The sequence below is a fragment of the Thamnophis sirtalis genome, unplaced genomic scaffold, assembly GCF_051295495.1.
Source record: "Thamnophis sirtalis isolate CommonGarterSnake01/CBP01778 unplaced genomic scaffold, rThaSir2_p1.2 scaffold_1, whole genome shotgun sequence".
In the NCBI taxonomy this organism is placed as follows: domain Eukaryota; kingdom Metazoa; phylum Chordata; class Lepidosauria; order Squamata; family Natricidae; genus Thamnophis; species Thamnophis sirtalis.
Window position 1 is genome coordinate 112,334,409 of NW_028261381.1, and position 18,295 is coordinate 112,352,703.

General features: G+C 37.5%; 1 protein-coding gene across 1 annotated transcript in view; it reads left to right on the top strand.

Moving 5' to 3' along the window:
* The first annotated feature begins 12,539 nt into the window (after window positions 1-12,539).
* LOC106537463 (cytosolic phospholipase A2 epsilon-like) overlaps window positions 12,540-18,295 on the top strand; it is a 58,620-nt gene continuing 52,864 nt past the window's right edge. Inside the window, exons 1-2 of the mRNA XM_087723853.1 lie at window positions 12,540-12,566; window positions 12,925-12,957. Of these exons, the coding sequence (XP_087579979.1) occupies window positions 12,540-12,566; window positions 12,925-12,957 (60 nt within the window). The remainder of the gene's footprint in view (window positions 12,567-12,924; window positions 12,958-18,295) is intronic.

Here is an 18,295-nt window from a genome sequence, read left to right on the forward strand (position 1 = left end):
TTATTTTTTTCATTTGAATACCTTTTGCTTTTCATTCAAGAACCTTCTTCAGTTCAGCTGAGTAGTCCAGGACAGCTCGGATTGTGTTGGGAGTCATAGTGTGATGGACCATGTTTCTCAGGTGCCTGGCGTGCTCTGCTTCCTTCACTACCTCATCCATACAATCAATTAAAGCCCTTCTAATTCTCCTTAAACTTGCCTTAATCTGCACTGGAAGCTGAAATTAGGAATTTAAGGGGTGGAAATGCCATATATATAAATGAAGAGCTTATGTCAAGAGATGTGAGTGTAATACCTCAATGGGGGATTGCCTGGTGCAAGATTAACCCATACCCAGTGAGATATTCCTAGGAGTGACTGCATTTTATTTTCAACGCCAGGCAAAGAATTTTTTTTATCCTGCCAGCACTTTTAAACGATCAGTGTATTAACCTCAAATAAGTGTTGAAAACTTCTGCTGTTTAGAAACTCCTCAGGTTCCTCCGTTTATTGTTTTACCATTGGTGTGTCATGTCTCTTAATTATTATATTGTTTGTTAACTTATTCAGAATTCCATTAGATGCTCTTAATATGTTGTAATTGTAAATCATTCTGGAAAAAACTCATTTTGTAGGACACCTTACAAATCTTAAAAATGAAAATGAAATAAATCTGCTTTATTATTCAGACCAGGGGTCTTGCTTATACAAAGCAATCCTTTATTATCAACATTTTATTTTATTTTATTTATTTAGTTTGTCAAACATGTTCAAGATAACTTTTAATTAAGAATAAAATAAAATAATTAAGAATAATAATTACCATTCTCCCATACTGAAATAAAAAGACAATCAGTTCCATAGGTTGACTGATTGATTGCAGGGGGCACAAAAATTCAAAAAGCTGTACAAAAAGAAAACCTGTATGTGGGACTCAGATGACTTTACTTGAAAAAGCTAAGCTGGTTCTGGCTTAGTTAGTGCACATAGAGGAACAATCGGGGAAGGCTTGAACTAGACAGAGAAGTTAAAAATGCTTCTTGAAATGGCAATGCGAACAGCCAATTCCATAATGAATGAGCCACCATATTGTCTGTTGCCTCGAAGACAACCTTACATATGCTTTTTAACACTTTTCACAGGACAGCTTTTGATCACTTTTCACTGTCTCACAGAGAGATTTATAACCAAGTATATGATGAACATTTTGGTCAATCTATACAATAATCCAGTGACAGGTACAGTAGCAAATGCAAAAGGAACTTTGCAAATGTCCCCCTCCCCCACACCATTTTGTTAACTGGAAGATTGATTTTCCAGACTGTGGAGTAACTGTAAAATATGCATGAAGACCCACAATCACAACAAAGAGAGCAAAAGTCCTAATCAAAACTCATATATCACAGCTTTCTGGTCATAAAAAGCCCACTTTTTGTTCACTACAATTTTGAAAAGGAATTGCCGGTTAGGGCTCAGGGAAAGAGGACTCCCAAAATGCAAAATATTGCTTTAGTTCCAGTTGCTTGCTTGGATCTATCCAATGAAGGTTTGAGAATTACATGTGTGTTAGAAGAGGTTCTGTGCTTTGTACACATTATGGACTATTCTGGAGCAGAGGTGGGTCCTAGTAGTGGAATGGCGGCGTTGATCGCTGGAACTGGCAACGACCCAGGCCTGTCACGCCCCTGAACTGATTCTCTGGTCTGCGCCGTCAGTGCCACCATCTTATTTTTAAGTTCTGCGCCTGCACAGAACAATTTTAATTGAACTGCACAAAGCGCGCACACATGTGAACCCACAGTAAAGTTGGCTGGAACCTACCCCTGTTCTGGAGGTGTGCTGTTCATCCACATTTGAATGAATCATTTTCAACAGAGTGAAATGAAAAGAGTTTTCCAGGAGTCTGATAAAAATCCTTGCATTATTTTGTATATGATTCCCATTTTTTTCTTTTTATTAAGATTTATATTACACCTGAGGTTTATATGAGGTTTGATCGTAACACAAATGACTTATTAAAACTATATAACAGCAGATTTTATATTTTCTTTTTTCTTTACATCATTTTTTAAATAATGCAAAAAGGGGAAAATCCTGCAGACCAAGTGCCATAGAGTTTTCCTATCACTTTGTCTATCCCACGTATGAAACATTTTAAGCAGTTTCCAATTAGAAAGTGAAATTTGAGGCAATGTGTATTTTACATAGTATTTACATGGTCTGATTACTAAAAGTTGCATCGTTCCTGGTTAATATGTCTCATATCACTAATTTGGTGAGCAAGTGTTAATATGTTTAAAAATAATAAGTGAATTCCTCTTAAAATAATTTCCATTCCAGCTATTTCCTCCCTCAACCAGCAAATCTCTTGGAGAGGAAAACAGTAAGAATGGCAAATTTAAACAGAGGCATGGGTTAATTCCTATTCTGGTTTTTTTGTTAATTCAAAGTAACAATGGCAATATGGATAGCATGGTAGATATTACAATGGAATTGTGCTTTTCATTTTGCTTGTATCTTTTCCACTAATAAAAACAAGCAGAATTTGCAGGTGTATATATATTTAGAATTTTATACAAGAATATCATCTCAAAATGGTTGCAAAGGTCATATGGCTAGATATATAACATGAAAAGGCCAGGTCAAATACACTTTGAATATACAAATTCTATAAAATTATACATATGCAAAATACAGCCATTTTTCCAATCCATAGTTATAATTGTAATAAATTGTTTTATTCCCCCATTTGTAAAGTACAAACCATTCCAATGCTCTGTCCTTAAACTATGTTAAATTCCCTCTGCCTGGAATAATTTCAATAGGCAATTAACTGAAAACAGGGAGGTACAACCCATAATTTGCACCCAGCTCGAAAGAGGCCTGGGAAGGCACCTATGCTTTCCCCAGATAGTTCTCCCCCACTTTCCATCCTATCATGCTGTTGCCAATGCTATATTTTCTTGTCCCTTTCTTCTTTCTTTTCCCTTTCCTGCTTAATCCACAATTCTATTTTGTTGGAATAGAATGTTCATGTATTTTGTACAACAACTACAGCAGTAGCCAGTAGGTGGCAGTGTTTATAAATTTGTAGTTGTATCTAAGGTATGTTCTATTTCAGGCCTGAAATTATATTCCTTTTAGAATTTTGGCCTACCACACTTTCTCTTATTTCATTATGCTGTTTCATTAGTATAGTTGATGGGAGGAGGGAATAGAAAGGAGTAGAATTGTGGAATGTATTGTTAGCATTCTTTTCTAGAAGCCAAGGTCATCTTTTGTCTCTGCACTTTTACACCTGACCAGAAGCAGCTGGGTGGAGACGCCAGCGTGGAAGAAGAAGATTGGACCATGTGATGGATTGTGGGTGTGGGGACAAGATTGTGAACTTTTAACTGGGTGGGATTCTGATGTAATTTCCAGAATTGGGATTAACACAGATGTGCTAAAATGTCTGCTTTATTAAATTGGAACTTTAAGGATCGTTTTGCCTTGGACTCTGATTTAATTCTACATGATACTTGGAACACTGACATTCTATGTCTTTTTCTCTGAATAAAAACTGTTTCCTGCTTTATCACAGTTAAGCAGAAAAGCACATAAGGACTGTGCATTGCTTGTTCGGTAGAGCTATATATAGCTCTAACACATCTCACTGCTGTCTTGTTACTCTCCCATGAAGAGGTAGAGGTTCTATTGTTTTAGCCTCTTTCACTGAGAGTAATGGAGAAACAATAGTTGGATAATCAGTTAATTGATGTACTTCCAGGGATTCTGTGAAGCTTTAGAGAGATGAAGGGGCTAAAAGGTATGGGGTAGAATTCCAGGAGATGCCCTATTGCTGATATTTGAACAAGGTTCCCCCCACCAGCCCACATTTCTTATATAGTAATAGTGTACTCAGACAGCTGATATATGATAAATTGATCTCTCTCCTGCACCCAAATCTCCCAATATCTCCTTCCATTTCCAAATAATTAGAGAGTATTATTATATGCCATTTAGAAATGATTCACACAGATATGTGCACCACTCAATGACTGAAACATTACGCAATAGATAGCATTGTGCTACTATTGTTGGAAACACCCAGGCAGGCAGGAGGAAGAATCAAGCAGGGAATCAGCCTTGAATCTTTGCACAGCTGCAAGAGATCCAGGACTGACTTCCTCCTACTCCCTGACTCCCAAACTCCATGGAAACATATCTATCTGTTCCCAATGGAAGGCAAGCAGTCTAAGAAGATTTTTGTATTACAGGAATAATACAGTAATTAGCTCAGTCTACACATGTGGATCTGGTGGCTTGCACCTGACATTCACAGATAAAATTCTTGTTCCATCCTTGTCATCTTCTTACCCACAATGTTTTCCCTTTATGTTTATTCACATTTCAATCTATATAGTAATCATTAAGCATTTAAGTAAGCAACTGATGAGAAATAGTGGTGCACATTATCAATCAACACAGTAATTATAACTGTTAAGGATTATAGTCCGGAAAGGCTTCTGCTATAACACATATATTAATTGATATGTATTGTAAACTGGTTGTTATTTTTTTTCTGTAATAGATTATTTTAGTGTTCTCTCTTTTCGGAAAATTACAATGAACATGAATATTTGCAAGCCTGAACTGAACTCCTTTCTTTGTATATTTTGTTGCTTTGCTTAGGGATGATCAGGTGTGAACAACCAGACCCAAATGCGCAGAGTTGAAGCTAACTGTTGTATTATGCTCTGGCTATAATATAGGAATCTCCCCAGTCTGGCAGTTAATTTTGGGAACAATTAGAGAAGACTCCAAGGAACCTGGGGAGAGGGGTCAGACCAGTAGTAGGTTGCCAATTTTTTTACTACTGGTTTGGGCGCGCTCACGGGTGACGCTTCTATGCAGAAGCATCCGGGCAGGTGGGCAGAGCCTTCCACTGCCGCTACTTCCGGTTTGTCCGATCCGGGCTGAACCGGGAGCAACCCATCTCTGGTTCAGAATCAGCCCTTTTGCAGTTATGCAGTGACTCCAGGCTAATTCCACACTTGATTCTTTCTCCCTGCCAGGCTACCCAACAGGAATGGCAAAATGTAGAGGCCCATTTTACCTATTTGTGGAGTAAGGTAAAAATTGAACGTTTTGAGAAGGTCATGAATTAATTGATAATGTGCTTTCAGGTTGGTGCTGATTCTTAGTGACCTAGACATAGAAGGATTTTCTACAGGGTCATCTGTCCCCAATCTGACCATTTTAGTGTTCGAATGGTATACTCATTGCCACTGCGATAAAATCCATTCCCTGTGTGTCTGGTTGTCCTTTTCTTCTCTTTCTTTCCACCTTTCCCAGGGTGATTCATTCTCAATAGATGATCCATGACTCTGCTTGTCTTTTCAAAAACATAAAATAACCTTTCCTTTAATTAAATACGTGTGCTCTCTGCTTTATGAACAAATATTGCACATTGCCATCAGTCATGGGCAATTTATACTCTATTGTGGTAAAATTTATTATTCCTTTAAATTAAATGTTGGAACTCTTGATAATAAGAACTCTTTGCAATAAGTTCAGTTACCTTCGGATCTTATAATATATAACGTTTACTCTCTTGCCATTCCTTCCTCTCCAATCTTTCCACTTTGCAAGAGAACAAAACAACAACAACAGATCAGGCAGAGGATAATGTATACTTATTGTAGTGGTAATCATGTGATTGATGGATGCTGAGATGATCATAAATGTAGGCATTGGTCATAAAGTTATTTTTCACCATGATTGTAACTTTAAATAGTTGCTGAACAAGGCAGTCTATATAGGAAGGATTAGATTTTCTACCTTGTTATGTTGTATGTACACCTAAATCATTAGGTCTTCCCCCATTATATGTAAAATTTCCTGGGTTCTTTAGAAAGATATCTGGCTATTAAAGTCATGAAAGAACTTGGTATACATACAAATATCCTCAAATTCAAATAGAACATTGGATTTCTGAAAACATTATCACATTTATATTGCTACCAGCAGATGGCATCCATTGTAAGCAATCAGCCTTTCTTTATAAATGTTATGGCTAGAACTAGGACTAGAACTCACATTTTCCAGGTTTCTAACTGATGTCTTTACCACTGCAACACATTGCCTTTGATTGATACAGTACACAGATAATTGAACAGTTTTAAAGGTTTTACTAGTTAAGAGGTACCAAGTACAATCCTAAACGCACTTACCACACAGGTGAAACCACACCAGGTTTGATATCATTTGATACAGTATGTGCTCAGGGTCTTTTTGAAAATTTTCAAGAGAATTCTTTATCCATAAACAGAATTATGCATATCAAATTCTACTTTTTAAAAAGAATCAATGCAATTGATTTTCCTTGGAGGCAGAATTTTCATTTCAAGAAGAGCTAAGCCAAATCCCCACCTTTCCCCAATTTCATCTTGGCAAACTAGTTGTTGTCTAGAAAGCCTACAGCAGAGGACAGCAAGACACAAACATTGCACATGCATGAAAAGCCCAATCTCTGTCAGAGGTAGTCAAAACCTTTCTTACCAATCTCTGACTAACACAGCTGATCTAGCTGCAGCAGGAGAAATATGTTTTGGGCTTAGATGAGAAATGTGTGACAATTTACTAACAGTATTTTAAGAACCAAAATCAACTGGCTAAATAACATTGATTGTCCTTGAATTCTATTTACCTATTGAAGAAATTGTGCACTATTATTTCTGCCCATTTTGGAAACTAGGCAGTGGAAGAGGATAGAGATGGGAGAAATACCCAGATTGAACAGCCAAAAAGTAGATGCAGACAGAGACAAAGATCCAAGAGAGGAATATGGGGGGGCAAGTAAAAAAAAAACCATAGCAATTAAAGTATTGAAGCGGGCCAGAGACAATGGGTAGATTATTTCTCTTTATTGTTGTTGTTCTGATCTGCTTTTCTTTTTCTCTCTCTTTCCTTTTTTTTTTTTTTAGGTAGGTGACATAACTAGAAGTTAGGTAGGATACAAAGAAAATGTCTTTTAATAAAGGGTGACATAATTAAAAGTTAAATAAGAGACAGAAATAAGAAAAGGAATATTAATATATACACTTCTATATAATAAAATAAGAGCAATAGCAAGAGAAAATATGGAATAATTGAATAGTGACAGACTGCAACTTAATATAAATATGTATTACTATTAAATATATATAAGTTGGTTGAATGTAATAACTATGCTTAATTTTATTAGTTTTATTTGTATTAGAATGTATGACACCCAGGTGCCACACTGTTCACGTATTAAGATGTCCATTAAAAAAAAACAAAAAAACAACAACAACTTATGTACTATTTTAAAGGTGGGTGTTTGTATTTTTCAGTGACCAAAAAATAGAATTTCTTGAGTGAATTTAGGGATATAAAGCTGGCAAAAGGGAATACACGTAATAAGGCTCTGCGACAGAGTAATGACAAGGCAAGGCGTGTTATAATATCGCCGTGTAAGCTCTCCTTTGCTTTGATGTGTTCATGAGATCCCTGTGGATCAGCGTTTATGTAATTAACATCATTGTAGGTGCTCAAATGCTACAAAAGCACAACTTGCTCCTTTCTTGTTGGCAAAAGAAAGACTGGGCAGGCCAGATAGTTATTTTTGTTGTTGTTGGTAATTGCCAATTATTGTCTGGAAGCAGCCTCTGCTTTCTTTGTTTGTTTGTTTTCCTAGCATGGAATAACTAAAGTACCATTTTTCCCCTTTACCCTCTCTGTCTGATTATATTTTAAGAAAATATTTCTGGGACTCACGTTATAACAATTAATTTCAGCTGTTATTATGCTATGAACCACAAATAGACAGGATTGAGTTTAAATCCTTGACCAATGTTTCAATATAACAAAATGGTTATTTATTTAATAAGAAGAGTTATAACTCTTGGCATAATATACTTGGTTATAACATTATTAGTTAGTCTCCCCCCCTCCCTCTCCCCTCAAGAATCTGGAAGTAAATTCCATGGACCCAAGTAAATGTATATCTGTTATTTGAGGCTTTGTGAGCAACAATTCATTTGGCAGGTATTAGAAATAAAACAAGGTTGGAGAATGCGCCTTAAGCAGTTTATTTAAATGCACAAGTATTCATTTTCTTGAATAAGAAAGATGTTTGACTGCTTTAACCAGTTTTAAAATAATTGTACTTGTGGAAGAAAGAGGAATCTAAAGGTCTAAAGTTATCCAAGATAACAAATATATAAATGTGTGGAAACAGAATTTAAATATCTGGACCCCTTGCAGTCAAGTATCAGGGCCAGAATTAAGATTGAAACAGCATTTGTAGGACCTCTGGTGGGAGTGGGATGGAGGTAACATATTTGATCTGGCTCTCCTTGATCTCATGGTGGCTTTCAGTGGAAAGTGGAAACTTTTTGGGTTGTCTCTGGGTCCATCTACTTGTTTCGAGATCAGTCCTGATCAGATGTGATAGGGAGCAAGAAGTCCAACACATTGCTCTGCACTGTGTGGTGCCACAGGGCTCAATGTTTGCCCCTTTCCTTTTTAACACCTATATGAAGACAGTGGATAAGATCATCTGTCACCATGAGATAAAGTACCATCAATATGCAGATGATACTCAGTTGTATATCTCCACCCCTGTGAACTAAGTATTCTGTGAATGCCCTCTCATGGTGTTTGGAACCTGTGGGGGGTCTGGATAGAGAATAACAGGCATCAGTTGACCTGTAGTAAGAGAGACTGGCTATGGGTAGAGTCTCTTCTCTATCTGGGGGTTTACCATCTTTGGTTTTGGATGGGGTTACACTGCCAAAATGAACCTTATGTATAATCTGGGGGTTCTCCTGGACTCGCAACTCCCACTCAAGGAGCAGGTGGCAATCAGGGCTAGGAGACACTTTGCTCAACTTCATGTTGTACAATGGATGTTGTTGCATAATGTTGTTGTTTGTATTGTGCACAATGCTCAACACGAAGTTGAGCATTGGTTACACCTTTTCTTGGATTGAGAGGTTCTTTTTTCCAATCATATTCTGGTTACCCCCATACTCACTACTGCAGTCTGCTCTAATGGAGCTACCCTTGAAAAATATCAAAAGTTTCAACCGGTGTAGAATGCAGTGGCACAAGCAGTTTTGGGTGCATGCCATGTTATGTGAGCTGTAGTTGGGTTCCAGTTTGCTTCAAGGCTCAATTTAAGCTAATGGTTTTAACCTTTAAACACCTTTAATGGCATAGGAGCCATCTCATGCCTATTTCATTAACCTGTTCCACATGATCATTCAGGAATAGCCTTAGATCCTGTGCTCTTCTTGATGGGCCGATAAAGGGCCTTTGAAACTATTGCAAGTAGAAAGGAGGAAGGGGGAAAGACACCTTGCTTGGATGAAGTTTTTATTCTCGTTCTAAAAATTCTTAAAAAACTTATATATGTATTATATTCTTCCTTTTCTATGTTTACAGGTAGTTCTCAATTTACATCCATTTGTCTAGTGGCACTGAAAGTTACAATTGCACTGTAAAAAAGTGACATGACCAATCCTTGAACTTATGACCATTGCAACATCCTCATGATCACGTGATCAAATTCAGGCACTTGGCAACCAGCATATATTATGATGGCTGCAGGGCCGTGGAGTCACATGATCTTCATTTGTGACATTCTGGGCTGTAAATTCAATGGGGGATGCTGGATTCACTTAGCAACTGTCTGATTCATTGAATAGCTGCAGTGATTTGCTTAAAAACCATGGCAAAAAAGTTGTAACATCGGGTGTGATTTATTTAACAGCCACCTTGCTTAGCAATGGAAATTTTAGTCCCAATTGTGATTATAAATTCAGGACTATTTTTGTAGATCCAAACCAAAATGCCATCATATATTGTTTATGGGACATAGCAATAGCAATAGCAGTTTGACTTATATACCGCTTCATAGGGCTTTCAGCCCTCTCTAAGCGGTTTACAGAGTCAGCATATTGCCCGCACAATCTGGGTCCTCATTTTATCCACCTCAGAAGGATGGAAGGCTGAGTCAACCCTGAGCCGGTGAGATTTGAACCGCTGAACTGCTGAACTAGCAGTCAGCTGAAGTGGCCTGCAGTACTGCAGTCTACCCCACTGCGCCACCTCGGCCACTCAGACATCAAACCCAACTCAAATAGAAATGGTAAGAGTAGTTTAATTAACACTCTCAGGATTATGGAGTTTTGTATCAGCCAAACACGACAAACTAACACCTTTCTTGCATTGCAGTCAGTCATCAAATCTTTCACTTAGCACAATAAGGTTTTCTCAATGTTTTTGTAGGCTTCAATTGGTATCAAAAACTTGACTTGTCATCCCAAGATGTTATTTTCCTCTTTCCCTACTGGTGATGCTTACACAGCAACCCATTTTGTCAAATTGGCTTTACCAGAGATTAGTAATATAGTTTTAAAGTGTGCACATGACATATGACTTATAAGATGAGTCACTGCAAGCAATTTCATGTGTATGCAGTTGATAAAATACCATTCATCATTGGGAAGGACACAGGCATGCCCACAGAAATGGTCAAAATGACATGACAGTGGTTCTGATCATGCAATCGATAATATATAGACACATCTGCCAGAGGTGGAGCTTCAGTTGCATAGTCACAACTGCCATTATGACTTTTTAGTCATCCTTCACAGACTCTCCTGGAAGGACAGAACATCCCACATCTGTCATTCTAACCATATCAGGAGCATTGAAAAAAATCCAAGGGTGTTTTTTTTCAATGTAGCCACAACTGGTTCCAGCTTCTCCTCTTCTTCTCTCCTCTTCTTTTAAGTAGAACCAAATCCTTTGTCTAAGTCTGCACACACCAGCCTTATTAAGCACTCAGTCTATTCCCATTGTTCCTCTTCCACCCCCTACAAAGGCTAGTAGGGCACTGACAGTCTTTAAATCCTCCCCTCCCAATAATGGTCTAATACAGGCAGTCCTCACTTACTGCCAATTTGGCAATTGTTCAATTGCTCAATTGTGTGAGAAAACTTAGCTTTGTGACCAATCCTCACATTTATGACTGTTACGTAATCTTGTGATCACCATTTATGTGCTTCCCAACCTACTTGCAACAACCAGAGTTAACAAACAATGTGGAAGTAAAATCATAAGTCGTGGCCAAAGCAATGTTCCACTTAATGGCTGAGTGGAAAGTCAGGTTGGAAGCCCTTTGTGGTCGCATGATTTTCTGCTTAGTAACTATGGTGCTTAGTGACCGAGTTGCTGGTTTCAATTATGGTCACTAAGCAAGGACCACCTGTGAAAGTGCCATTATTCCAAACTGGCCTCTCATTGCAAGTCGTTGTCCCTTTGAAGTAGGTCAGGAGATGCCAGAGACACAATGCTCAGGCTTCCTAAAATGGATGGACCAGCCAGCACCAGGCCCCAGTGAGATTCCCTCAGGAAAAATCCCAGCAATAATAAAACAAAATTTAACTACTAGTTCAAACAAATTGACTACATAACACCATTGAGCAGATCTAAGCAAAGTCTCACTGATGTTATGAGTACATTCAACATATCAATTTTACACTAATAGGGCCTTAGCATTGCTGAACTTAATTGTGCTCATTTTTCAGAGACCAATCATTCTCAAAAAGGTAATTTTTCTGTAGAATCTCATGAAAGTTGGGAAGCAAATTCTATAGTATTGCTGTTGACTGTCTGAACACACCAGGAGGCCATTAAACTATCTGTCTGTCTGTCTATGAGAGATGGGTGATTTAAAAAATGTGAAAAAATAAAGGAATAAAAATAAATTTATATAGCAGACTAGAGTAAGGAATTTGATATGGGCAGCCATATAAACTGAAATCATAAATAAATAAATTGGGGGACATGATTCATTTATATCCTGAGTTTTCCCTCTTCCTATCAAATGCTGAAAATCCCAGGATAGACATGTTGGCTACAGAGATTAGGTAAACCTGGTTCAAGTTTCCCTTAAATCATGGACATAAAAAGATCACCTTGAGCCAATCATTTTCCTCTCTTCTAATATACCCCATAAGATAGTTGCTGTGACAATAAAATTGAAGCAAAACCATATCTACGCACAAGTATCAGGCTGCATTTTCATATGGAAGGATATAGAAATTCCTATACAGTGGATAGCAAATCTGCTAACCTTGTACTGGATCCCCAAAACCCAGTCTTCCATCCTAAAATATTTAATGTATTAAATCTCTCTATGCTCTCTTTTTCCTGATTGTCTGACTTTCTCTCTTTGCAAACTGCAGAATGGGCCAAACCTATGGTAGACTCAGCATAAAAATATAATCACTAACTGGATACTCTGACTTCCTTTATATCTATGTGGCAGCAGTCTAGCCTCAAATTAACCAAGACGATTACTTCAACAGGCTAAGGATGAGAGGGAGGGAACTATGTTTCTGGAATTCAAAGAGAGGTGTGGTCATGAATCATGTTTTAAAACATCTTCTTGTCTTCTTCATTCAGGAGACTGTCAGTTGTGGATTCTATCGCTGTTTCTCATTCTCAGCTCCTAGAGTGAATTATATGCAACTGATACTACCATGGGAGCAAATTCCAGTTCATTTGAGGTAAGAAAATCTTCTGTTTTTGTTTCTACTGTTGCTTTTGTCTCTACTGTTTTAGAGACGTCGTGTAATATATTTATGCTTCTGTCCCATTGGAAAGTTAGAATATAGAAATCCTTACAAACAGAATAACAGAGTTGGAAGTGACCTTAGAGGTCATCTAGTCCAGCCCCCTAATGAAGCAGGAGGACCTTTAGCCTTCTGGACAAACATCTGTCCAATATCTTCTTAAAAGCCTCCAGTGATGGAGCCCCCATAAACAATATGAATTGTGGTATTCATATGCAAGTAAATACTTGAAAAGTATTAAATGAGTATTTGAAATTAGTGTTTTAAATACATGTATTTTGTTTTTCTTTAGAACATAGTCAACCATCGAGAAGAACCGGAAAAGGTATGTACAAAATGTATGAGTTGAATATCTTCACATATTTTGTAGTTATTCTCATTTAATTTTAGACAAAAACATTTTGGGGAAAAAGTGAATTACTTTGAAAAATGGTCAGGCATGGATTTTTGTGTTTGTATAGTGGATAATTGGTTGTGTGGATGTAACCTGAACAACTGAACAATTGACATGTTCTTTGAAAGCATCTATTAAAGCTCAAGGCTAGGAGTTGTGAAGAAAATTCTCTCTGTTTTCTTCAGATCGGGAAGTAGAGATAGGCAGAAATTTCAGAGTGATGCAGAACCATGAAATTCAGGGACAGCAGCAATAACAGCAGCTATAGGAAAACCATAACAATTGTAAGATCATTTTGAAATTTCTACCAAACGTTTGAAGTCTACAGATCCTCTAAAGCAGATCCTCAAGTTGAAATTTTCAGTCCCATTTTTTTGGTTAGCAGTTCAGGAGAATACAATCAATGTGAATAGATCCCTTAATCCTTTCAAATCATGAGTCACTAGCCCAAAGTAGGCTGATTTATAAATTATTACTGTTTAAATCAATAGCATATGCCTTACAACAGGGGTCCCTAATTCTTAATCCATGGCCCGGTGCTGGGCCACAGCCCTTTCAAAACTGGTCCACGGAAATGGTGGGCGAGGACATATGTGTATCCATCCCCTTTCCACCCTGTGTCTGGTACCGCTGCTGCCTCCACCAGTCCACTGAGCTGGAAAGGTTGAAGACCACTACAGTACAAGGTCCTTTCTTCTTTTTATTTCATTTTTCCTTTATTTATAGGTGATTGCCTTCCCTCTCTTTATATACTTTTTTTTCATTCTCTTATTCTCAGCTTATTTCATGGACGAGTGAGCATTTGCATCTTTTAAGAAGATGTACAATGTACATTTCATTATATTTATGCACCTATCCCACTTCTTTGCCTCTCCATTTTTGGGTGCTAGGTCTATTGTACAGGTACAGAATGTGGCATAGAACTGTACGGATGATGCCCAAATTGTGCTTGAAATCTTGAGATCCACCTTGAAAATATATTTGCTTATTGTATTACAGATACAAAAACATTTAAATTGTTTTATATCAATAACACATGCCCCTGGACCAAAATAGCAATAAAGTAATAAAACCATTAAAGAATAAGAATAAAATAGGCAAGTTTTCTTAGTATGCTATGTTGACCCACTAATGTGAACATGTGTTATCTAATTCTTCATCCTCCTTCCACGGATCTTTAGCTTCGGTGGATAGTGTCCTTTTGTTTTATGTAAACAGTAAATATCAGTGTCTACTATTTGTAAGAATCTGACATATTTGTCATATCTGCCAAGTGTCCATACTTCCAAATTCCAATTAGCACTAACTCTGTGTGCACCTGCAATGTTAAACTACAACAGATTGACACATTGTGGTTAAATAGTCATCCAGATAGAGTGAAGAAACAGCAAGCACATTTGAGTGCACTGCTTTATTCTGTGTTTCTGTTAGAGTCCTAGGTACTTGATTTCTGTCTTTTCTGCTTGTTTCCCTTGAAAATGAGCATTTAATATCCTTGCAATATGCATTGGATCTAATCAGTTATTTTGCTTTGCCCACTTTGCAGTTTTTGTAGGTGTCAGTTGAGAGCAACTGCTACATGATCATATATTGAATTAAATAACCGTTGTAATATGTCTATGGAGATTCTCAGTCATCCAGGTCATGATTGTCTCAAAGGTGCTTTTTCAAGAGGCAACTGGACTTTCTGGTTTTTCTTTGAAGACATTTATAACATCTTCAAAGGACGTATAATTAGCAGCAACACTTAGACTTATATTTCGCTTCATAGTGATTTGCAACCTTCTCTAAGTGGTTTAAAGAGTCAGCATGTTGCCCCCAATGGGTCCTCATTTCACTGACCTCGGAAGGATGGAAGGCTGAGTCAACCTTGAGCCTGGTGAGATTCGATCTGCCAAACTGCTGGCAGTCGGTGATCAGCAGAAGTAGCCTGCGGTACTGCACTCTAACCACCGTGCCACCACGGCTCCTTCCATTCCCCACCATCCAATCAGAGCTGAAAAAGCTTCTTGGATGAGAAGCAAAATGTCTTCAACCCCCCCCCCCCGAAAATCCAGTTGCCTCTTGAAAAAGCACCTTTGGGACAATTGTAACAGTTCTCCCGTTTACTTTTGCTGGAACCATCATCTCCTCTCCTAGAGGTTTCTGCAAAGCAGCTAAGTTGGAACTTCATAGAGGTTATGTCTTATAGTCCAAGACTGTAATTCCCAGGCTTAAATACCTAAGGTGATCCTAAATGTAGCTGACAATGATCATGTCTGTTTGGATTAAACATTAGATGCACACAGGATTGCACCACCGACTTTTATATTTGAATATCCCTATGACATGCTAGGAAGAATTATATTTGTTGAATGTTGTTCTGTCACAAAAGTCATTTCCACACATATAATTGATACTGATTTATAGCCTCTCCCATCCATTGTCATCCTTGGTGCTGTTGTAAGATGTTATAAATACATTTATTTTCTGTGGAAATCTCATGGGAATAAACAGAGCAATAGCACTTTGTCTTCTGCTTCCAGGCAGATTCTGGATCATACATTGCATGCTAATAAACTTAGCTTCTTGAGAACATTTACTTTCTTGGCACCATCCAACAGAGCCAACCATTTCTGTATCTTTCACTTCAAAAGATTATTTTGGAACAATACTTTTTTCAGTTTAATGAACCTGATCATGTTTTTCATAAATTTCTAGGTTAATTAGATGATAAGGAAGCTTCCCCTTTAAATCCTTTTCCAGGCTGCCATTCTATATGACTTGGCACCTTTGTTTGTTACTTAATGAGTCAAGGCATGATTTGCATTCAGCAAGAAGAGAAAATAGAGGCATATACAAGGTGTGGTTAAAAAAAAAGGATCAAAATTAGCACATGTGACACACATAATAACCAGTGGAGCCTATTTGTGGCTACCATCTTGACTTTTTTTTTATCACATCCCTGAGAGAGGATGTAATGACACTGATTACACTCTTTTATCTTTCTTTTCATTTGCTTGTAATAGCCATTCTAGCTTGATGGGATGGCAATCGCAGATAGAAATATTCAGGGAACACCAGATTAGAAAGACTGGTGAAATGTAAATGTGCTGATTGAGCCTCTTCAATTTGCTTCATATCTGCTATCTGGTTATATAATTAATTCCATTCGTTTTTAAGTTCCAATCTGTAGTATAAGGCATGCTGTTTTTCTTTTTATTCTTTTAATTATCAGAGTTTAAAGTTGAATTAATGCTAATGAATGCCCCTTTTCAGCCTGTTGTTTTCCAGAGGATGAGATTGTTTTGGCTATAATAATTTGATAATTGTTTTAATTTCTAAATTTTATAATAGGTAAAATTTATAATTTAATTTTGAAGAGGTGATAATCAGTAATAGTTTTCTCTTACATTTGCTACTGGTTTGGAATTTGTGTGTGGTGCTTCTACTCATGTGTAGAACCTTCTGTGTATGCGCAGAACCTTCTGTGCATGCGCAGAGCACTTGTGATGACGTCTGGGTGGGTGGGCGGGCGGAGCCTCCCACCGCCACTGCTACTGGTTCACCCGAAATGGGGCAAACCAGTAGAATACCACCTCTGGTGATAATGTGTTTTCTTAAATCAGAAGTGAGATAATCCTCCTCCTTTAGCATTAAATATTACTGAAGTAAATTAAACAAATGTTTGCATTTCTTAATCTTGGACTTGACTTTGATTACATCATAGCCAGTAACTTGTATCTGAAATATATGTGATAGCCAAAAAGTCATCATTCTTATTTTCATTTTAAATCTTCTACCATCACCACCACCACCCATTTCTTTGGAATATCATTTACCCCATTGGCAATATTTAGCATCTTTTAGGGTCATTATTGTAGCAAAATTATAATAGTGAGGACAGACTTTATATTACTTATAAGGCTGGATGATGCAATGAAGACACTCTAAACAGGAAATAGTTTTGGTCTTTCAAACTGGATTTTTGATAAATTTTGCACTTGATGTAAAATAACCATAACAGAGGGTGGATAATATGCTGTTAAAACATGAAGTGGTGTGCTCTAGTGTTTTAAACAAAATGAATTACATATATGTCAGTCTAAACTGTATTGTGATTTCTTGATTTGATTTGGGAAATTATAAATAGCTTTGATATTTTTTCTGAGCAGTTTCTGTGAATTTTTAGTAATATATTTTCTCTGGATACACACACACACTAAGCTATAGTTTATTCAAATTTGTTTTAGTATTACCAACTATTATCACATATTATATGGTTTTAGCGCTACCACCCATTATGGATTATAAACCATGGCTTTTGATTAACATGATGGAAGTATTTATTTACTTGTAGTTTAATCAGCAAAATATTATTAAGCAAATCAAGGCTTAGAGTAATGCATGTGCCAGGTCATTTTGTGTGTAGTTATAATGGGAAGCCAGATATTTTAATTACTATTTTTTTCTCTTAAAATGTAATATTTGAACAATTACATTACATTAAGGCAGTGATCACTGAATTACTGACTAATGGTTTACTTCCAGATTCAGTGGCATTGAGTCCAAAAACCATTTTGTTTTGTTTTGTTTTTGTTTTGTTTTTGTTTTATTAAACATTTATAGGCCGCCCTTTTCCCTGAGGGGACTCAGGGCGGCTTACAATAGTAAGGGAGGGGAGTGCAGGACAAAACACGAAAAGAAAATGTGAATAAAAATAATTAGCGGTAAAAACACAACATTCATTCAACATTCGGGAGGGGCGAGAGTAAAGTCTTATCCCCAGGCCTGACGGGATAGCCAGATCTTGAGAGCTGTGCGGAAGGTCTGGACGGTGGTGAGGGTGCGGATCTCCACGGGGAGATTGTTCCATAGCGTCGGAGCTGCAACTGAGAAGGCTCTCCTCCGCGTAGTTGCCAGTCGCCACTGACTGGCGGATGGAATTCGGAGGAGGCCTACTCTATGCGATCTGATGGGACAGAGGGAGATAATTGGCAGAAGGTGGTCTCTCAAATAGCCAGATTTTGTTATGTTTGATCTTTACTGTCTCCATATTTTGTTTCCTTCCATCTCAGTGTGGGAGGCATATACTTGACTACGATTGTTCAAACAGTCACCACTAGTGTCTCTTCCTCCTGGCACATTTCATGCTATAGGTATACATACATAAGCAATGTGATACAACTTGACATGGAAGCTGATTCACATAGTAATTTTCATATAGTTGGCTTTCCCTACGAGTTGCTTGAGGAATGCTAATTTCACCTTGTGAGGTCAGAATGGAATC